Source organism: Bombina bombina, chromosome 6, assembly GCF_027579735.1.
Source record: "Bombina bombina isolate aBomBom1 chromosome 6, aBomBom1.pri, whole genome shotgun sequence".
Taxonomy (NCBI): domain Eukaryota; kingdom Metazoa; phylum Chordata; class Amphibia; order Anura; family Bombinatoridae; genus Bombina; species Bombina bombina.
Window position 1 is genome coordinate 168,953,578 of NC_069504.1, and position 16,469 is coordinate 168,970,046.

Sequence of the window (16,469 nt, forward strand, 5' to 3'; positions counted from 1 at the left end):
TTATTTTGGATTCGACTGTCCCTTTAATATGAAAGTTAAAGTTGGGAGTGGATTAGATTTAAAAGGGTTCTAGCACTTCTTAGCACATTTTACTACTTCAGATTTCTTTTTTTCCTCTTTTTTTCCCTTCTTAATACAGGGAGAGTCCACAGCTGCATTCATTACTTGTGGGGAAATACTGAACCTGGCCACCAGGAGGAGGCAAAGACACACCCAAAGGCTTAAATACCTCCCCCACTTCCCTCATCCCCAGTCATTCTTTGCCTTTCGTCACAGGAGGTTGGCAGAGAAGTGTCAGAAGATTTCTTAGTAGTTCCTTAGGAAGGGTATCTACCCTTCGATATGGGACTGTTGGGAGTTTTAAAAAGTCTTGTCAGCCTCTTAGTGAGAGCATTGATGAAAGTTAGATTCTGGAGATGCAGGAAGAGTCTTTCTGCGAATCCATCCAGACTCATGTTAACGGCTCCTTAGGGGGTTGTTGGGCAGTGGGGTTTAATCATATTTATGTTATTTCTGCTGCTTTATGTGTGAAATGTTTTTGGGCTCATAGGCTGATATGGAACGTAAAGGTTGCCTTTTTACTTGAGAGCTGCGCAGTTTTATTAAGCTTGGCGCACTTTTCCTTTAGCAGGGGTGGTCCTGCATGGCGCACTGTGTGACCGAGAGTGGTCATGGTTTCCATTTCCTATTCCTGACCGAGTGACTTCGGAGAGGAACGAGTTTCTCTATACTGTCTGGTTCATAGGAGGTGGTGAGTGCCCCAGCCATTGGGGTTATAAGGTGCCGGCTTTTTTCTCTGAATTAAATAGGGTTTCCTAGTTATGAAGGATTCTGATTTTTTTTTTTAGAGGGGATCCCTCTACGACCGAATTCGATACCTGTGTATATTGTGAGGAGGTCCAGGTAGTCCAGCCCTCTAAATTATGTTCCGTATGCCACAACAGGGTGTTTTCATCAACCAATGTTGAGATGTTAGTTACCACTGAGCCTTCCGCCTCTGAGGACTCTTCGTCCTGAGAGGTGTGTCCCCTAGAGTCATCTGATGCTACACATGCAGCTTCCCCTGGCACCGCTAATCCTCGGCCTGGAGGGGGCCTTTTTCCATCAAACGTTACTGCGCAGTTCCGTATGGCCATATCTGTGGCCTTAGCGCTTTTGCCTCATACTGCTATGCGCAAACAAAGGGTTAATCTCATCAGAAAAGAGGACTTTGGACCACTGAGAAACAGACCAGGTCTGTTTTTCTTTAGCCCAGGTAAGACACTTCTGAGAGGGGTTTGTTCAGGAGTGGCTTGACAAGAGGAATAAGACATTTGAAGCCCATGTCCAGGATCCGTCTGTGTGTGGTGGCTCTTGTGAAAGTCCCCAACATTTTTGAAAGTCCTTTTCCTGACAATCCTCTTGAGGATGCGGTCATCCCTGCTGCTTGTGCACATTTTTCTTCCACACTTTTCCCTTCCACATAATGTTCTATTAATGTGCTTTGATACAGCACTTTGGGAGCATCCAACTTCTTTTGCAATTACCTTTTGAGGCTTTCCCTCCTTATGGAGGGTGCCAATGATGGTTTTCTGCACAACTGTCAGGTCAGCAGTCTTTCCCATGATTGTGATTCCTACTGAACCAGACTGAGAGACCATTTAAAGGCTCAGGAACCATTTGCAGGTGTTATGGCTTAATTAGCTGATTAGAGTGGGACACTTTGAGCCTAGAATATTGCACCTTTTCTCAATATTCTAATTTTCTGAGATTGTGGATTTGGGGTTTTCATGAGCTGTAAGCCATAATCATCACAATTATGACTAATCACGGCTTGAACTATCTTGCTTTGCATGTAATGAGTCTATCTCATATATTAGTTTCACCTTTTAAGTTACATTAGTAAAATAAATGAACTTTTGGACAATATTCTAATTTTTCGAGTTTCACCTGTATTCCAAAGGGAGGGACTATCATACCCAAATATCCTACTGAATAGATGCTGAGTTCACCAATATATAAGAAAGATCCATTTCCCTTCCCTTTTAAGAATTTCATTGTGTAGGTGACCCCCCCCCCCCCCCCCCCCAATGGTTAGAACATTTATCTATTCCCATATATTTAAAATGTTTTATATTGACATTATTGCATGAAGCAAAATGTTTGCTTCATGCAATAATGCCAATTTAAAACAAAAGGGAAGGGAAATGGATCTTCCAGTTAGGTTCACTAACCCCCATGGGTTTGAACTTAGAACTAGATCGCAGCTGTCATTTGAAATATTGAAACATTAAAAAACGCATAAAATAATACTCTTTGTAATTGCAATTATATGAGCTTAGTTCCATCATTTAGGTAGTAGGATATTTAGGTATGACAGTTCAATTTTTGGAACAATTCTCTTTATATATTTCTCCAAATAAATAAGATTTCCAATCTTTTTTATATTAATGTAAAGAATTATATACGATCCTAATTTCACATAGCCCTAATCCTTTATATATTTCTGAACTCAGCATCTATTCAGTAGGATATTTGGGTATGATAGTCCCTCCCTTTGGAATAGATCTCTCTATATAATGACATACCATTTACCTGCTAAAGCTTCTAATTCAAACGGACTTTGTCTGACCTGTTTTTCAAAACAAGTCTACCCTTTTTTTTTTTAACATAATATATTCATCTTCACAACACATTCCTTATATTGGAATTTATGAATTATGTGTATTATGCATTCCATGTATTGTCTATTCTATGAAATGTGTTTTTTATGATATGTTTTTATGAGATGTGTTTTTTATAATATGGTTTTTATTTGCTGTTACTAACACTTACACACATATATATATATATATATATATATATACATATATATATATATATATATATATATATATATATATATATATATATACATACACAAACAAAGAGGTATCAGCGCACATCCATTTTCCAAAGCACAACATATTTTTTGAACTGCTGCAAAAAATTGCCTGCAAATACATCAAGAGACAACTATTCTTTTTTAAATAATATTGGGAACTTAGTCACACAATATGGCCATATTCTGCTTAGCCAGTCACCACTTACAAGGTGCCCCAATTCGACTGGTCCTACAGTACAGTCCTTTTGCCACAGAGGGCTGAATCATTCCTGCTTATACTCTTCATAATAGAATGAGACTCCCTGGCTTTTTATTCACAACTCTATTACACCATTATGAGCACACCTGATTTTGGGTGGGGTGCTTAAACCAATGGGAGATGGTCAGTCTCCCTGGTAATTTTAAATACAAATACAAAATTTGTTTTTTTAGCACACCTTACAAAAAGTTTAAATCCACATCTGGGAGTGCTGCCAATATGACCCAGTAATTACACAAACAAAGAGGTATCAGCGCACATCCATTTTCCAAAGCACAACATATTTTTTGAACTGCTGCAAAAAATTGCCTGCAAATACATCAAGAGACAACTATTCTTTTTTAAATAATATTGGGAACTTGGTCACACAATATGGCCAGTAATTACAGGCAATTTTTTGCAGCAGTTCAAAAAATATGTTGTGCTTTGGAAAATGGATGTGTGCTGATACCTCTTTGTTTGTGTAATTACTGGGTCATATTGGCAGCACTCCCAGATGTGGATTTAAACTTTTTGTAAGGTGTGCTAAAAAAACAAAATTTGTATTTGTATTTAAAATTACCAGGGAGACTGACCATCTCCCATTAGTTTAAGCACCCCACCCAAGTTCAGGTGTGCTCATAATGGTGTAATAGAGTTGTTAATAAAAAGCCAGGGAGTCTCATTCTATTATTAAGAGTATAAGCAGGAATGATTCAGCCCTCTGTGGCAAAAGGACTGTAGTGTAGGACCAGTCGAATTGGGGCACCTTGTAAGTGGTGACTGGCTAAGCAGAATATGGCCATATTGTGTGACTAAGTTCCCAATATTATTTAAAAAAAATAGTTGTCTCTTGATGTATTTGCAGGCAATTTTTTGCAGCAGTTCAAAAAATATGTTGTGCTTTGGAAAATGGATGTGCGCTGATACCTCTTTGTTTGTGTAATTACTGGGTCATATTGGCAGCACTCCCAGATGTGGATTTAAACTTTTTGTAAGGTGTGCTAAAAAAACAAATTTTGTGTGTGTATATATATATATATAGTCCATTTTATTTGCATTTTATTTCTATTTTTTCACTTTAGATTAAATATATTTTTATTATATCTTTACTAAGGTTTTTTATATTAGCCAGGTACTGCATTCATTAAGCTGCCGTGTGGCAGCGCAGCTGTATTTGATGATCAGTTACTCTGGAGAGTATTTTACTCTGCAGACTCTGTAATCTCCCCTTCACCATTTGTTGCACTGAGGAATAAGGGAATCCTTTGTATATACAGCTGCATTGTATGCTTATTTCTCCTGTTAAGTGTGGTCAGTCCACGGGTCATCATTACTTCTGGGATATTATCTCCTCCCCTACAGGAAGTGCAAGAGGATTCACCCAGCAGAGCTGCTATATAGCTCCTCCCCCCTACGTCACCTCCAGTCATTCTCTTGCACCCAACGAATAGATAGGATGTGTGAGAGGACTGTGGTGATTTTAATTAGTTTATTACCTTCAATCAAAAGTTTGTTATTTTATAATAGCACCGGAGTGTGTTATTCATTCTCTGGTAGAATTTGAAGAAGAATCTACCTGAGTTTTTTCTATGATTTTAGCCGGAGTAGTTAAGATCATATTGCTGTTTCTCGGCCATCTGAGGAGAGGTAAACTTCAGATCAGGGGACAGTGGGCAGATTAATCTGCAAAGAGGTATGTAGCAGTTTATTATTTTCTGACATGGAATTGATGAGAAAATCCTGCCATACCGTTATAATGTAAACTCAGCCTTAAATGCAGTAGATGTAGCTGGTATCAGGCTGTCATGTATGTATATTTTACACTTCAGTATTCTGGGGAATGGTACTTCACTGGATTTATACTGTATGCATAGTCTTAACCTAATTTGCAGGGATTTGCAATAGGTTTTAAATAACAATTAATTTATTGAGGTTAAACGTTTTTTTACTGGCATGTAAAATCGTTTATTTCTCTGAGGTACTGGGTGAAAAAATCTTTTGGGCACTATTTTTTCCACTTGGCAATAGTTTTGTTTAAATTAAAGCAGTTTACTGATCTCTCTCACTGTTATGTGTGAGGGGGAGGGGCCATTTTTGGCGCTTTTACTACGCATCAAAAAACTCAGTCAGAAGTTAATTTTCTTCCTGCATGATCCGGTTCATCTCTACAGAACTCAGGGATCTCCAAAGCTTGTTTTGAGGGAGGTAATCATTCACAGCAGAGCTGTGAAGATTGTAGTTGACTGTGATAAAAAACGTTTATTTGTGTATTTTTCTGCTGTCAGGGTTAGTTATCCTTTGCTAATGGGAACAATCCTTTGCTAAAATTGTATATTTCTTACAAAGATTTGATGCTATAACTTATTTATTTTCAACTGTCATAATTTTTTCTGTGCTTCTTATAGGCACAGTTCGTTTTCATGTTATTGTAAATTACTTGAAAAGCATTTCCAAGTTGCTAGTTTATTGCTAGTGTGTTAAACATGTCTGATTCAGAGGAAGATACATGTGCTATATGTGCTAATGCCAAAGTGGAGCCCAATAGAAATTTATGTACTAATTGTATTGATGTTACTTTAAATAAAAGTCAATCTGTACAAACTGAACATATTTCACCTAACAACGAGGGGAGAGTTATGCCGACTAACTCGCCTCACGTGTCAGTACCTGCATCTCCCGCTCGGGAGGTGCGTGATATTGTAGCGCCGAGTACATCTGGGCGGCCATTTCAAATCACATTACAGGATATGGCTACTGTTATGACTGAAGTTTTGGCTAAATTACCAGAACTTAGAGGCAAGCGTGATCACTCTGGGGTGAGAACAGAGTGCGCTGATAATATTAGGGCCATGTCAGACACTGCGTCACAGGTGGCAGAACATGAGGACGGAGAACTTCATTCTGTGGGTGACGGTTCTGATCCAAACAGACTGGATTCAGATATTTCAAATTTTAAATTTAAGCTGGAAAACCTCCGTGTATTACTAGGGGAGGTGTTAGCGGCTCTGAATGATTGTAACACAGTTGCAATACCAGAGAAAATGTGTAGGTTGGATAAATATTTTGCGGGTACCGGCGAGTACTGATGTTTTTCCTATACCTAAGAGACTTACTGAAATTGTTACTAAGGAGTGGGATAGGCCCGGTGTGCCGTTCTCACCTCCTCCGATATTTAGAAAAATGTTTCCAATAGACGCCACCACACGGGACTTATGGCAAACGGTCCCTAAGGTGGAGGGAGCAGTTTCTACTTTAGCTAAGCGTACCACTATCCCGGTGGAGGATAGCTGTGCTTTTTCAGATCCAATGGATAAAAAATTAGAGGGTTACCTTAAGAAAATGTTTGTTCAACAAGGTTTTATATTGCAACCTCTTGCATGTATTGCGCCTGTCACGGCTGCAGCAGCATTTTGGTTTGAGTCTCTGGAAGAGACACTTGAATCATCTACACTAGATGAGATTACACACAAACTTAAAGCCCTTAAGTTAGCTAACTCATTTATTTCAGATGCCGTAGTACATTTAACTAAACTTACGGCTAAGAATTCCGGATTTGCCATTCAGGCACGCAGAGCACTGTGGCTAAAATCCTGGTCAGCTGATGTTACTTCTAAATCTAAATTGCTTAATATACCTTTCAAAGGGCAGACCTTATTCGGGCCCGGGTTGAAAGAGATTATCGCTGACATTACAGGAGGTAAAGGCCATGCCCTGCCTCAGGACAAAGACAAACCTAGGGCTAGACAGTCTAATTTTCGTTCCTTTCATAATTTCAAAGCAGGAACAGCATCAACTTCCTCTGCACCAAAACAGGAAGGAGCTGTTGCTCGCTACAGACAAGGCTGGAAACCTAACCAGTCCTGGAACAAGGGCAAGCAGGCCAGGAAACCTGCTGCTGCCCCTAAGACAGCATGAATCGAGGGCCCCCGATCCGGGACCGGATCTAGTAGGGGGCAGACTTTCTCTCTTCGCCCAGGCTTGGGCAAGAGATGTTCAGGATCCCTGGGCGTTAGAGATCATATCTCAGGGATACCTTCTGGACTTCAAATCCTCTCCCCCAAGAGGGAGATTTCATCTGTCAAGGTTGTCAACAAACCAAATAAAGAAGGAAGCGTTCCTACGATGCGTACAAGATCTTTTATTAATGGGAGTGATCCATCCAGTTCCGCGGTCGGAACAAGGACAAGGGTTTTACTCAAATCTGTTTGTAGTTCCCAAAAAAGAGGGAACTTTCAGGCGAATCTTGGATTTAAAGATCCTAAACAAATTCCTAAGAGTTCCATCATTCAAGATGGAAACTATTCGAACAATTTTGCCCATGATCCAAGAGGGTCAGTACATGACCACAGTGGATTTAAAGGATGCTTACCTTCACATACCGATTCACAGAAATCATTACCGGTATCTAAGGTTTGCCTTTCTAGACAGGCATTACCAGTTTGTAGCTCTTCCATTCGGATTGGCTACGGCTCCAAGAATATTCACAAAGGTTCTGGGTACTCTTCTGGCGGTACTAAGACCGCGAGGAATTTCGGTAGCTCCGTACCTAGACGACATTCTGATACAAGCTTCAAGCTTTCAAACTGCCAAGTCTCATACAGAGTTAGTACTGGCATTTCTAAGGTCGCATGGATGGAAGGTGAACGAAAAGAAGAGTTCTCTCTTTCCACTCACAAGAGTTCCCTTCTTGGGGACTCTGATAGATTCTGTAGAAATGAAGATTTACCTGACAGAAGACAGGTTAACAAAGCTTCAAAATGCATGCCGTGTCCTTCATTCAATTCAACACCCGTCAGTAGCTCAATGCATGGAGGTGATCGGCTTAATGGTAGCGGCAATGGACATAGTACCTTTTGCACGCCTACATCTCAGACCGCTGCAATTGTGCATGCTAAGTCAGTGGAATGGGGATTACTCAGATTTGTCCCCTACTCTGAATCTGAATCAAGAGACCAGAGATTCTCTTCTATGGTGGCTTTATCGGCCACACCTGTCCAGGGGGATGCCATTCAGCAGGCCAGACTGGACAATTGTAACAACAGACGCCAGCCTACTAGGTTGGGGCGCTGTCTGGAATTCTCTGAAGGCTCAGGGACTATGGAATCAGGAGGAGAGTCTCCTTCCAATAAACATTCTGGAATTGAGAGCAGTTCTCAATGCCCTTCTGGCTTGGCCCCAGTTAACAACTCGGGGGTTCATCAGGTTTCAGTCGGACAACATCACGACTGTAGCTTACATCAACCATCAGGGAGGGACAAGAAGCTCCCTAGCAATGATGGAAGTATCAAAGATAATTCGCTGGGCAGAGTCTCACTCTTGCCACCTGTCTGCAATCCACATCTCGGGAGTGGAGAACTGGGAGGCGGATTTCTTAAGTCGTCAGACTTTTCATCCGGGGGAGTGGGAACTTCATCCGGAGGTCTTTGCCCAGATACTTCGACGTTGGGGCAAACCAGAGATAGATCTCATGGCGTCTCGTCAGAACGCCAAGCTTCCTCGCTACGGGTCCAGATCCAGGGATCCGGGAGCGGTTCTGATAGATGCTTTGACAGCACCTTGGACCTTCGGGATGGCTTATGTGTTTCCACCCTTCCCGATGCTTCCTCGATTGATTGCCAGAATCAAACAGGAGAGAGCATCAGTGATTCTAATAGCACCTGCATGGCCACGCAGGACTTGGTATGCAGATCTAGTGGACATGTCATCCTGTCCGCCTTGGTCTCTACCTCTGAAACAGGACCTTCTGATCCAGGGTCCATTCAAACATCAAAATCTAACTTCTCTGAAGCTGACTGCTTGGAAATTGAACGCTTGATTTTATCAAAACGTGGTTTTTCTGAGCCAGTTATTGATACCTTAATACAGGCTAGGAAGCCTGTTACCAGAAGGATTTACCATAAAATATGGCGTAAATACTTATATTGGTGCGAATCCAAGAGTTACTCATGGAGTAAGGTTAGGATTCCAAGGATATTGTCTTTTCTACAAGAAGGTTTAGAAAAGGGGTTATCCGCTAGTTCTTTAAAGGGACAGATTTCAGCTCTGTCCATTCTTTTACACAAACGTCTGTCAGAAGTTCCGGACGTTCAAGCTTTTTGTCAGGCTTTAGCTAGGATCAAGCCTGTGTTTAAAACTGTTGCTCCGCCATGGAGTTTGAACTTAGTTCTTAATGTTTTACAGGGTGTTCCATTTGAACCCCTTCATTCCATTGATATCAAGTTGTTATCTTGGAAAGTTCTGTTTTTAATGGCTATTTCCTCGGCTCGAAGAGTTTCTGAGTTATCTGCCTTACATTGTGATTCTCCTTATCTGATTTTTCATTCAGACAAGGTAGTTCTGCGTACTAAACCTGGGTTCCTACCTAAGGTGGTCACTAACAGGAATATCAATCAAGAGATTGTTGTTCCATCTTTGTGTCCTAATCCTTCCTCGAAGAAGGAACGTCTGCTACACAATCTAGATGTAGTCCGTGCCCTGAAATTTTATCTACAGGCAACTAAGGATTTTCGTCAAACGTCTTCCCTGTTTGTCGTTTATTCTGGTCAGAGGAGAGGTCAAAAAGCTTCGGCTACCTCTCTCTCTTTTTGGCTTCGTAGCATAATACGATTAGCCTATGAGACTGCTGGACAGCAGCCTCCTGAAAGAATTACAGCTCATTCTACTAGAGCTGTGGCTTCCATTTGGGCCTTTAAGAATGAGGCTTCTGTTGAACAGATTTGCAAGGCTGCAACTTGGTCTTCTCTTCATACTTTTTCCAAATTTTACAAATTTGACACTTTTGCTTCTTCGGAGGCTGTTTTTGGGAGAAAGGTTCTTCAGGCAGTGGTTCCCTCCGTATAAAGAGCCTGCCTGTCCCTCCCGTCATCCGTGTACTTTTGCTTTGGTATTGGTATCCCAGAAGTAATGATGACCCGTGGACTGACCACACTTAACAGGAGAAAACAAAATTTATGCTTACCTGATAAATTCATTTCTCCTGTAGTGTGGTCAGTCCACGGCCCGCCCTGTTTTTTATGGCAGGCTAAAAATTTTTTGGATTATACTCCAGTCACCACTACACCCTTGGGCTTCTCCTTTCTCGTTGGTCCTTTGGTTGAATGACTGGAGGTGACGTAGGGGGGAGGAGCTATATAGCAGCTCTGCTGGGTGAATCCTCTTGCACTTCCTGTAGGGGAGGAGATAATATCCCAGAAGTAATGATGACCCGTGGACTGACCACACTACAGGAGAAATGAATTTATCAGGTAAGCATAAATTTTGTTTTTCTCAACGCTGTGGCACTTTTTTGTTTTTTAAATCCTATGGTACTTAAGCAAAGCTTATCATGTCTCCTTGTTCCAGAGGGAGACTATAAGGTACACTCTACCTTCTGTACAGGAGGAGCAGTGCAGGATCACTGTCCAGGAAGGATATCATACCTTTTCATTCCTTCTTTAGGAACTTTTCGGTTCCTAAAGACCGGCTCTTCCAGTACTTTTTTTAGTCTCGCTACTGATTCTAGAATTTTTTTAGGATCTGGGGTTTTATTTTGGCAGTGGCCAGAATCCAGATCCAACGGTAGCTTCCCTTGCTTTGACAATTCTGGTTTAATTACCATTGTCTTGTCTGATAGAGGACTTTTAGGGATTTTGTCTTCCTCGATCCTCAGAGATGGATCTAGACCAGAATTTCTCTGGTGTAGGTGCCAGGTTGGAGCCCTGGATACTAATTTAGCCTTTTTAGCCAGGTAGACTTTTCTTTAGGGTTGGCTTCTTCAGGGCGTGCCCTCCAGACCTCCTTCAGGCCATCGCTAGCTCTGTGTTGGGGGGTGATGACTTGTCATGGGGTCCATATTGGACTTCATTCCTTTTGCCAGGTCTCATCCCAACCGAGGTTCGGTGTATGCTGAGGCAGTGGAGTGGAGCTGTTTCGAATCTGTCTTAGCAGATTTTCCTGGTCTACTGGTTGAGAGAATAGCTCTCCAGTGTCCTTGTCAAGATCTCCCTGTCCTGTGGAACATCTTTCTTAAATCACCCGGGGCGATTTTGACTTCGGTTGCAAGTCCATCATGTTGGGGAGGTCGTGCCTAAGGGGGCCAGGAAACTTAGGAGGTTTTCCCTCCCATTTATCTTTTTGGATCTTCAGGCAATCTGTTCTGCTCTGAGGGTTTACTCTACTGGGTTTGTCCCAGTGTAGAGATTCTAGTCGGTCTTAGTTTTGCTGGTTTGGATCTCCTTATGAGATTGAGAGACTTGCTAGCATTGAGGGTAGTATCTTGGGTTTGGTAGTGGGCAGAGGCCCACTGCTGCTTGTTGTCAGCGACCATCTCTCCGGGGGTGATCATCTGAGATGGATGTAATCTAAAAAATTCCCTTTTATCTGAATGTAATGGGAAGTGGACACCGAATGAGAATCTCAGGATGTCCCGTCTTTTCCAGTTTACCCATTATGAGTCGTAGTTCAGGGATCCTCAGGCGGAGCTAATGGATACATTAGCGGTGCCTTGGAGGTTCATTACAATTTTTTTTCCTTTTCTAGCATTTCACTCTTTCCTTGAGTGGTGGCTCAAATCTAGCAGGGGTAGGCATCAGTAATACTGATTGCTCTGTTGAGGCCGCATAGATAGTGTTTCTCGATTTAGTGGTTTTGCCTCCATAAAGGTTTCCTTGTCGCAGGGATCTGCTGTAACAAGGTCTCTTGGCCTCCTCAAATCTTTTTTTCTCTGAGGCGGACTGCAAGTTGTCGCTTAGTCTTAGCTGAAGACAGTTTTTCTGAGAGGTTATGGGCCTCTCCTTAAAGCGCGTAAGCTGGTCTCTCGTCATCTATCATAGGTGTGGAGGACTTTTTCGGCTGTGAAGAGCGTGGTTCGTCCAGGCACATTATCAGGCCTGCCAGGATTCTTTCCTTCCTCCAGGATGATCTGGAGAAGGGCCTCTTAACTAGTTCCTTGTTGGGAAAGTTTTGGCCCTGTCTGTTTTTTGGCTCCAGAGGCTCGTTGAGCTTCTGGACGTACAGTTTGTTAGGACTCCAACTGTGTTCAGGCAGGTGTGTAGTTCGGATGCTCCTCCTTGGGGTTTTGGATCTTGCTCTTATTTTTTTTTTGCATCAGGCTACCGTTGTACCTATGCTTGAGGTTGTCTCTAAGTTGTTATTTTAGAAGTCCCTTTACATCTAAATATTGCTTCTGCGTGCAGAAGTCTCTGAGTTTACTGCCTTGCAATGCGATCCTCCTTATCGGGTGTTCCACGATAGTAAGGCTGTTCTATGAACTTTGCTAGGATCCTCCTAAGGTTGTGTCAAATCGCATCTTCAGTCGAGTAGATGAAAAAGTTTACTACATAATATGGAGTCGTACCTTAAAGTCCTATCTTCAGGCTATATAGGAATAGACAGTTTTCTCTGTTTATTATTTGTCTGGGAAGCTTAAGGGTCAGATTGCATCTTAGACTTCCTTATCTGTTAAGTTAAGGAGTATCTTCCGCTTGGGGTATGAGTCAGCGGGACACAAGCCCCCTCAGAGGTTTACGGCTCTGTTTTTTTCAAGCAGTGACGTCCTTCTTGGGCCGCTTAAATGAGGCCTCTATGGATCAGTTTTGTTGGGCGGACTACTTGGTCCTTACATTCTTTTTCCAGAAATAATATTGAGTTTTTTGCTTCTGTTGAAGCAGCCTTTGTGAGAAAGGGTTTTGCAGGCTGTGGTGTCCTCAGGTGGGGTCCACCTCTTCCTTTTTGCCCTCCCGTTCAGTGTCCTCTGTAGCTTGGGTAAAATTTCCGTCAAGTAATGAATACAGCTGTGGACTCTCCCTGTATTAAGAAGGAAAACATACATTATGCTTTCCAGATAATTTCCTTTCCTTCTGTACAGGGAGAGTCCGCAGCTTCCGCACGTGTTCTCCGTTGGGCGACCCTAAATTTTAACTTGTTCTTCTGGCACCTTTTTCACCCTGATATTTCTCCTACTTTTTCTTGTTCCTTCGGCAGAATGACTGGGGGATGAGGGAAGTGGGGGAGATATTTAAACCTTTGGATGGAGTATCTTTGCTTCCTCCTGGGGGCCAGGTTCAGTATTTCCCACAAGTAATGAATGCAGCTGTGGACTCTCCCTATACAGAAGGAAAGGAAATTATCTGGTAAGCATAATTTCTTTTTATTTTTTTTTGCTGAAGCTTGAGGTTCAAAGTCTTCTCAAACTTAGTTTGTTTACAGCATTTCAGATCAGCTTGTATTCAGTCTAGCCACAAACCACAAGCTAAATATCAGTTTTTATTTTAGAGAGCACGCACAGTTTATTGCAATGGGGACAACAAAGAAGATTTTAGTGCTTGGATCTGGTTATGTTTCTGAACCTGTCATAAATTATTTGACAAGGGATCCCAACGTGGAGATAACAGCAGGTAAATGCTGCATTTTAAAAATATATTTGCATGTAAAAAAAGGTTGAGAAAAAAAGCTGTTTAAGGGGAATCAACAGAAAGTGCATGTTAGTGATACCTAGGGATCTGTTGCTCATTTGCTGAGAGACGCACAATTTAATATATTATTTTCTAAATGGATAAGTAACGATTATTGTATACATAAAATTTGACTTTGTTGCCAAGTGATAGGTGTAGAGAGCTAGAAACCATTCTGATAATCATAATAATGATACCAGATTTTTAATATCATCTGTACTTTCTAATTTTCTAGAAAATGTGTCCACTAATACTTTTTGTATCTTTTGTTAAAAAGCATACCTAGGTAGGCTTAGAATCAGCAGTGCAATAATAGGAGCTAGCTGGCAGGTGGCTGCACAAATATGCCTTTTGTCATTGGCTCACAAAATGAATTCAGCTAGCTCCCTCTAGTGCATTGCTACTCTTTTTCAACAAACGATACCAAAAATAGTGTATAGAGAGAATTCCGATCATCATAATAATGCTATCAGTGTAGCAAATGTGTGAACTAATATACTATAAATTACAATGCTTTTTGTTGAACACAGATGGATTGTATGTTTGTAAAATAATTGTACATATATTGTAATGTATTATTTAAAAGTCTGAGTATCCCTTGTTTATCTCCAGTATCCATGATAAAGGATCAAATTGATCATCTATCCAAGAGATACAAAAATACAACCCCAGTGGCTATGGATGTGTCCAAAAATGAAGAGAAGCTCTCCGCTCTTGTGAAGAAACATGACCTGGTTATCAGGTTCTTGAACCATATATTTTTATATTCATTTTGTTGTATTAGAATACAAAGGATTATCAGTCACAACTGATATTAATACATCTAAACTATAGTATGTAGATGTCAGCTGAGCCAAGTTAGTGTTATTAATAGAACTTTCTAAATTGCTTTCATTATGTAAACGTGCACAATCTTTTTATATGCACATTATCTGCGGCACCAGATCCTACTGAGTATGTGCAAGAATATGCAGTGTGTGTGTGTGTGTGTGTGTGTATATATATATATATATATATATATATATATATATATATATATATATATATATATATATATATATATATATATATATATATATATATATATATATAGTATATGTTATGCATTTTGTGATTGGTTGATGCAGTGGGAAGGAAAATTTTATTATCTTTTGAAATGTGACAAAAAGAAATCTACTACTCATTTGAAACTCAAGTGATTTCATTGTACACACCTACAATCCTAAAAACATTTTTTTTTCGCCGCACAAAGATAGTTTTTTGTTTGTTTTTTTTTTTTTTTTTAGAAAAGAAAACACGATACATTTTTATGCCCTCTTTTTAATATAAAAATGTGACAACTAGCATGTATGTCCACCAAAAAGAGTATAGCGAGAGCGTTGGAAAGTTAAATAAAACATAACCTTTATTGGTCAATTAAAAATCGGACATACAGTGTCATAGAAACAGAGATGGGGCACCTCTGGCTGGCAGGCTTACGCGTTTCAGCATAGCCGTAATCATAGCAACTAGCATGTATGTCCCAGTCTCAACTCACTCTCTTCATCTCCTCTCCATTTTTTTTTTACTTCTAATTTTCCAATAATCAATATTATTTTCTAAACTTTTTTTTTTCCCCCCGAATTGGCTCTTGTACTTCTATTATATAGCCTACTTCCGTATGTTGCGCATCCTTTAGTGGCGAAGAAATGCATCAAGAATAAAGTAAATTTGGTCACTGCTAGTTATTTGACACCTTCCATGAAAGAGTTACAACAAAGGTATGTATGTATTGGTTACATTTTCTCCATGGTCCATATATAATAATCAAGTATCTGATAAAGTGTAATCCTTTTATTAAGACTCTTTATATTTTCTTGCTTCCTTATGTTGCATATCGGGGCAGTAGGTAAGTGGGTAATATTTTAGTTTGACAAAGAGGGGGCATGAAACTGATGCACAATCACTTACATTGTAAAAGCACAATGTTTTAGTAAAAATAAAACCATTTGAAAGTTTAGATTTCTTTAGCTGAAGGGATATTATTTGGAAGCTCAACCAAAGTAAGTGTGTTTGATTTATGTGTGCTAAACACAATTTTATTTTTGCTACTACAATATTTTTGTTTTCAGAAATATATTTTAAAGTTAATAAATCAGTTCCATGTCTCTTTAATATCTATTCACCTGTTTGTTTTTTGCTTAGTAATATAATTTCGCTGTTGCCTTTATTCTGCGTTAGATCAGCTTTATAGAGGTGATTAATATAATTTTTTTTTACATATCTAGAAATGCAGCTGAAGTGGAATGCTAATTAGCAATCTGTAGCTGTTTAGGAAAATTGTTTAAAATTAAAGAGTGTTGGCTGCTTTCATTTTAAATGTTTGTGGAACACTCACAACGTGCAATTCTTTGGGAATCCGTATTCAAATGTACCGTCTAAATAGGACATTGTCAACACTTGTTTTATATAAACATTCAACTGAGAAATTGAAAGCCATTGGAGCTATTTATTTTTATTTATATGTCAAAATTGTAACATTCTCCCATACCCATTAGTAATTACCTTTTCAAATATTCAGAAACCTTTTAGGGCAAACTCACTTAGGAAGGTAGAACCAGTTGTTCAAAAATCTAAATGATTGAAAATATTTTTTGGCACCCAGAGAGTTCTGCATTTATTCTTAGGTGGAGTGTTGCCCCAGTGTGCTGCCGCAGGGGGCATCTGCTTAGTTTATTATTTTAAAGGGGATACTAAACCCAATTTTTTTCTTTCATGATTTAGATAGAGAATGCAATTTTAAGCAAACTTGCTAATTTACTCCTATTATCACATTTTCTTTGTTCTTTTGCTATCTTTATTTGAAAAAGCAACAATGAAAGCTTTGGAGCCGGCCCATTTTTGGTTCAGCACCCTAAATTAGCAAGTTGCTTAAAAATGCATGCTCTATTCAAAT

General features: G+C 40.0%; 1 protein-coding gene across 2 annotated transcripts in view; it reads left to right on the forward strand.

Moving 5' to 3' along the window:
• AASS (aminoadipate-semialdehyde synthase) overlaps window positions 1-16,469 on the forward strand; it is a 188,894-nt gene that overhangs the window by 116,267 nt on the left and 56,158 nt on the right. For both annotated transcript variants that reach the window (XM_053716671.1, XM_053716672.1), the window contains exons 14-16: window positions 13,356-13,477; window positions 14,147-14,276; window positions 15,184-15,294. In XM_053716671.1, coding sequence (XP_053572646.1) covers window positions 13,356-13,477; window positions 14,147-14,276; window positions 15,184-15,294 — 363 coding nt within the window. The remainder of the gene's footprint in view (window positions 1-13,355; window positions 13,478-14,146; window positions 14,277-15,183; window positions 15,295-16,469) is intronic.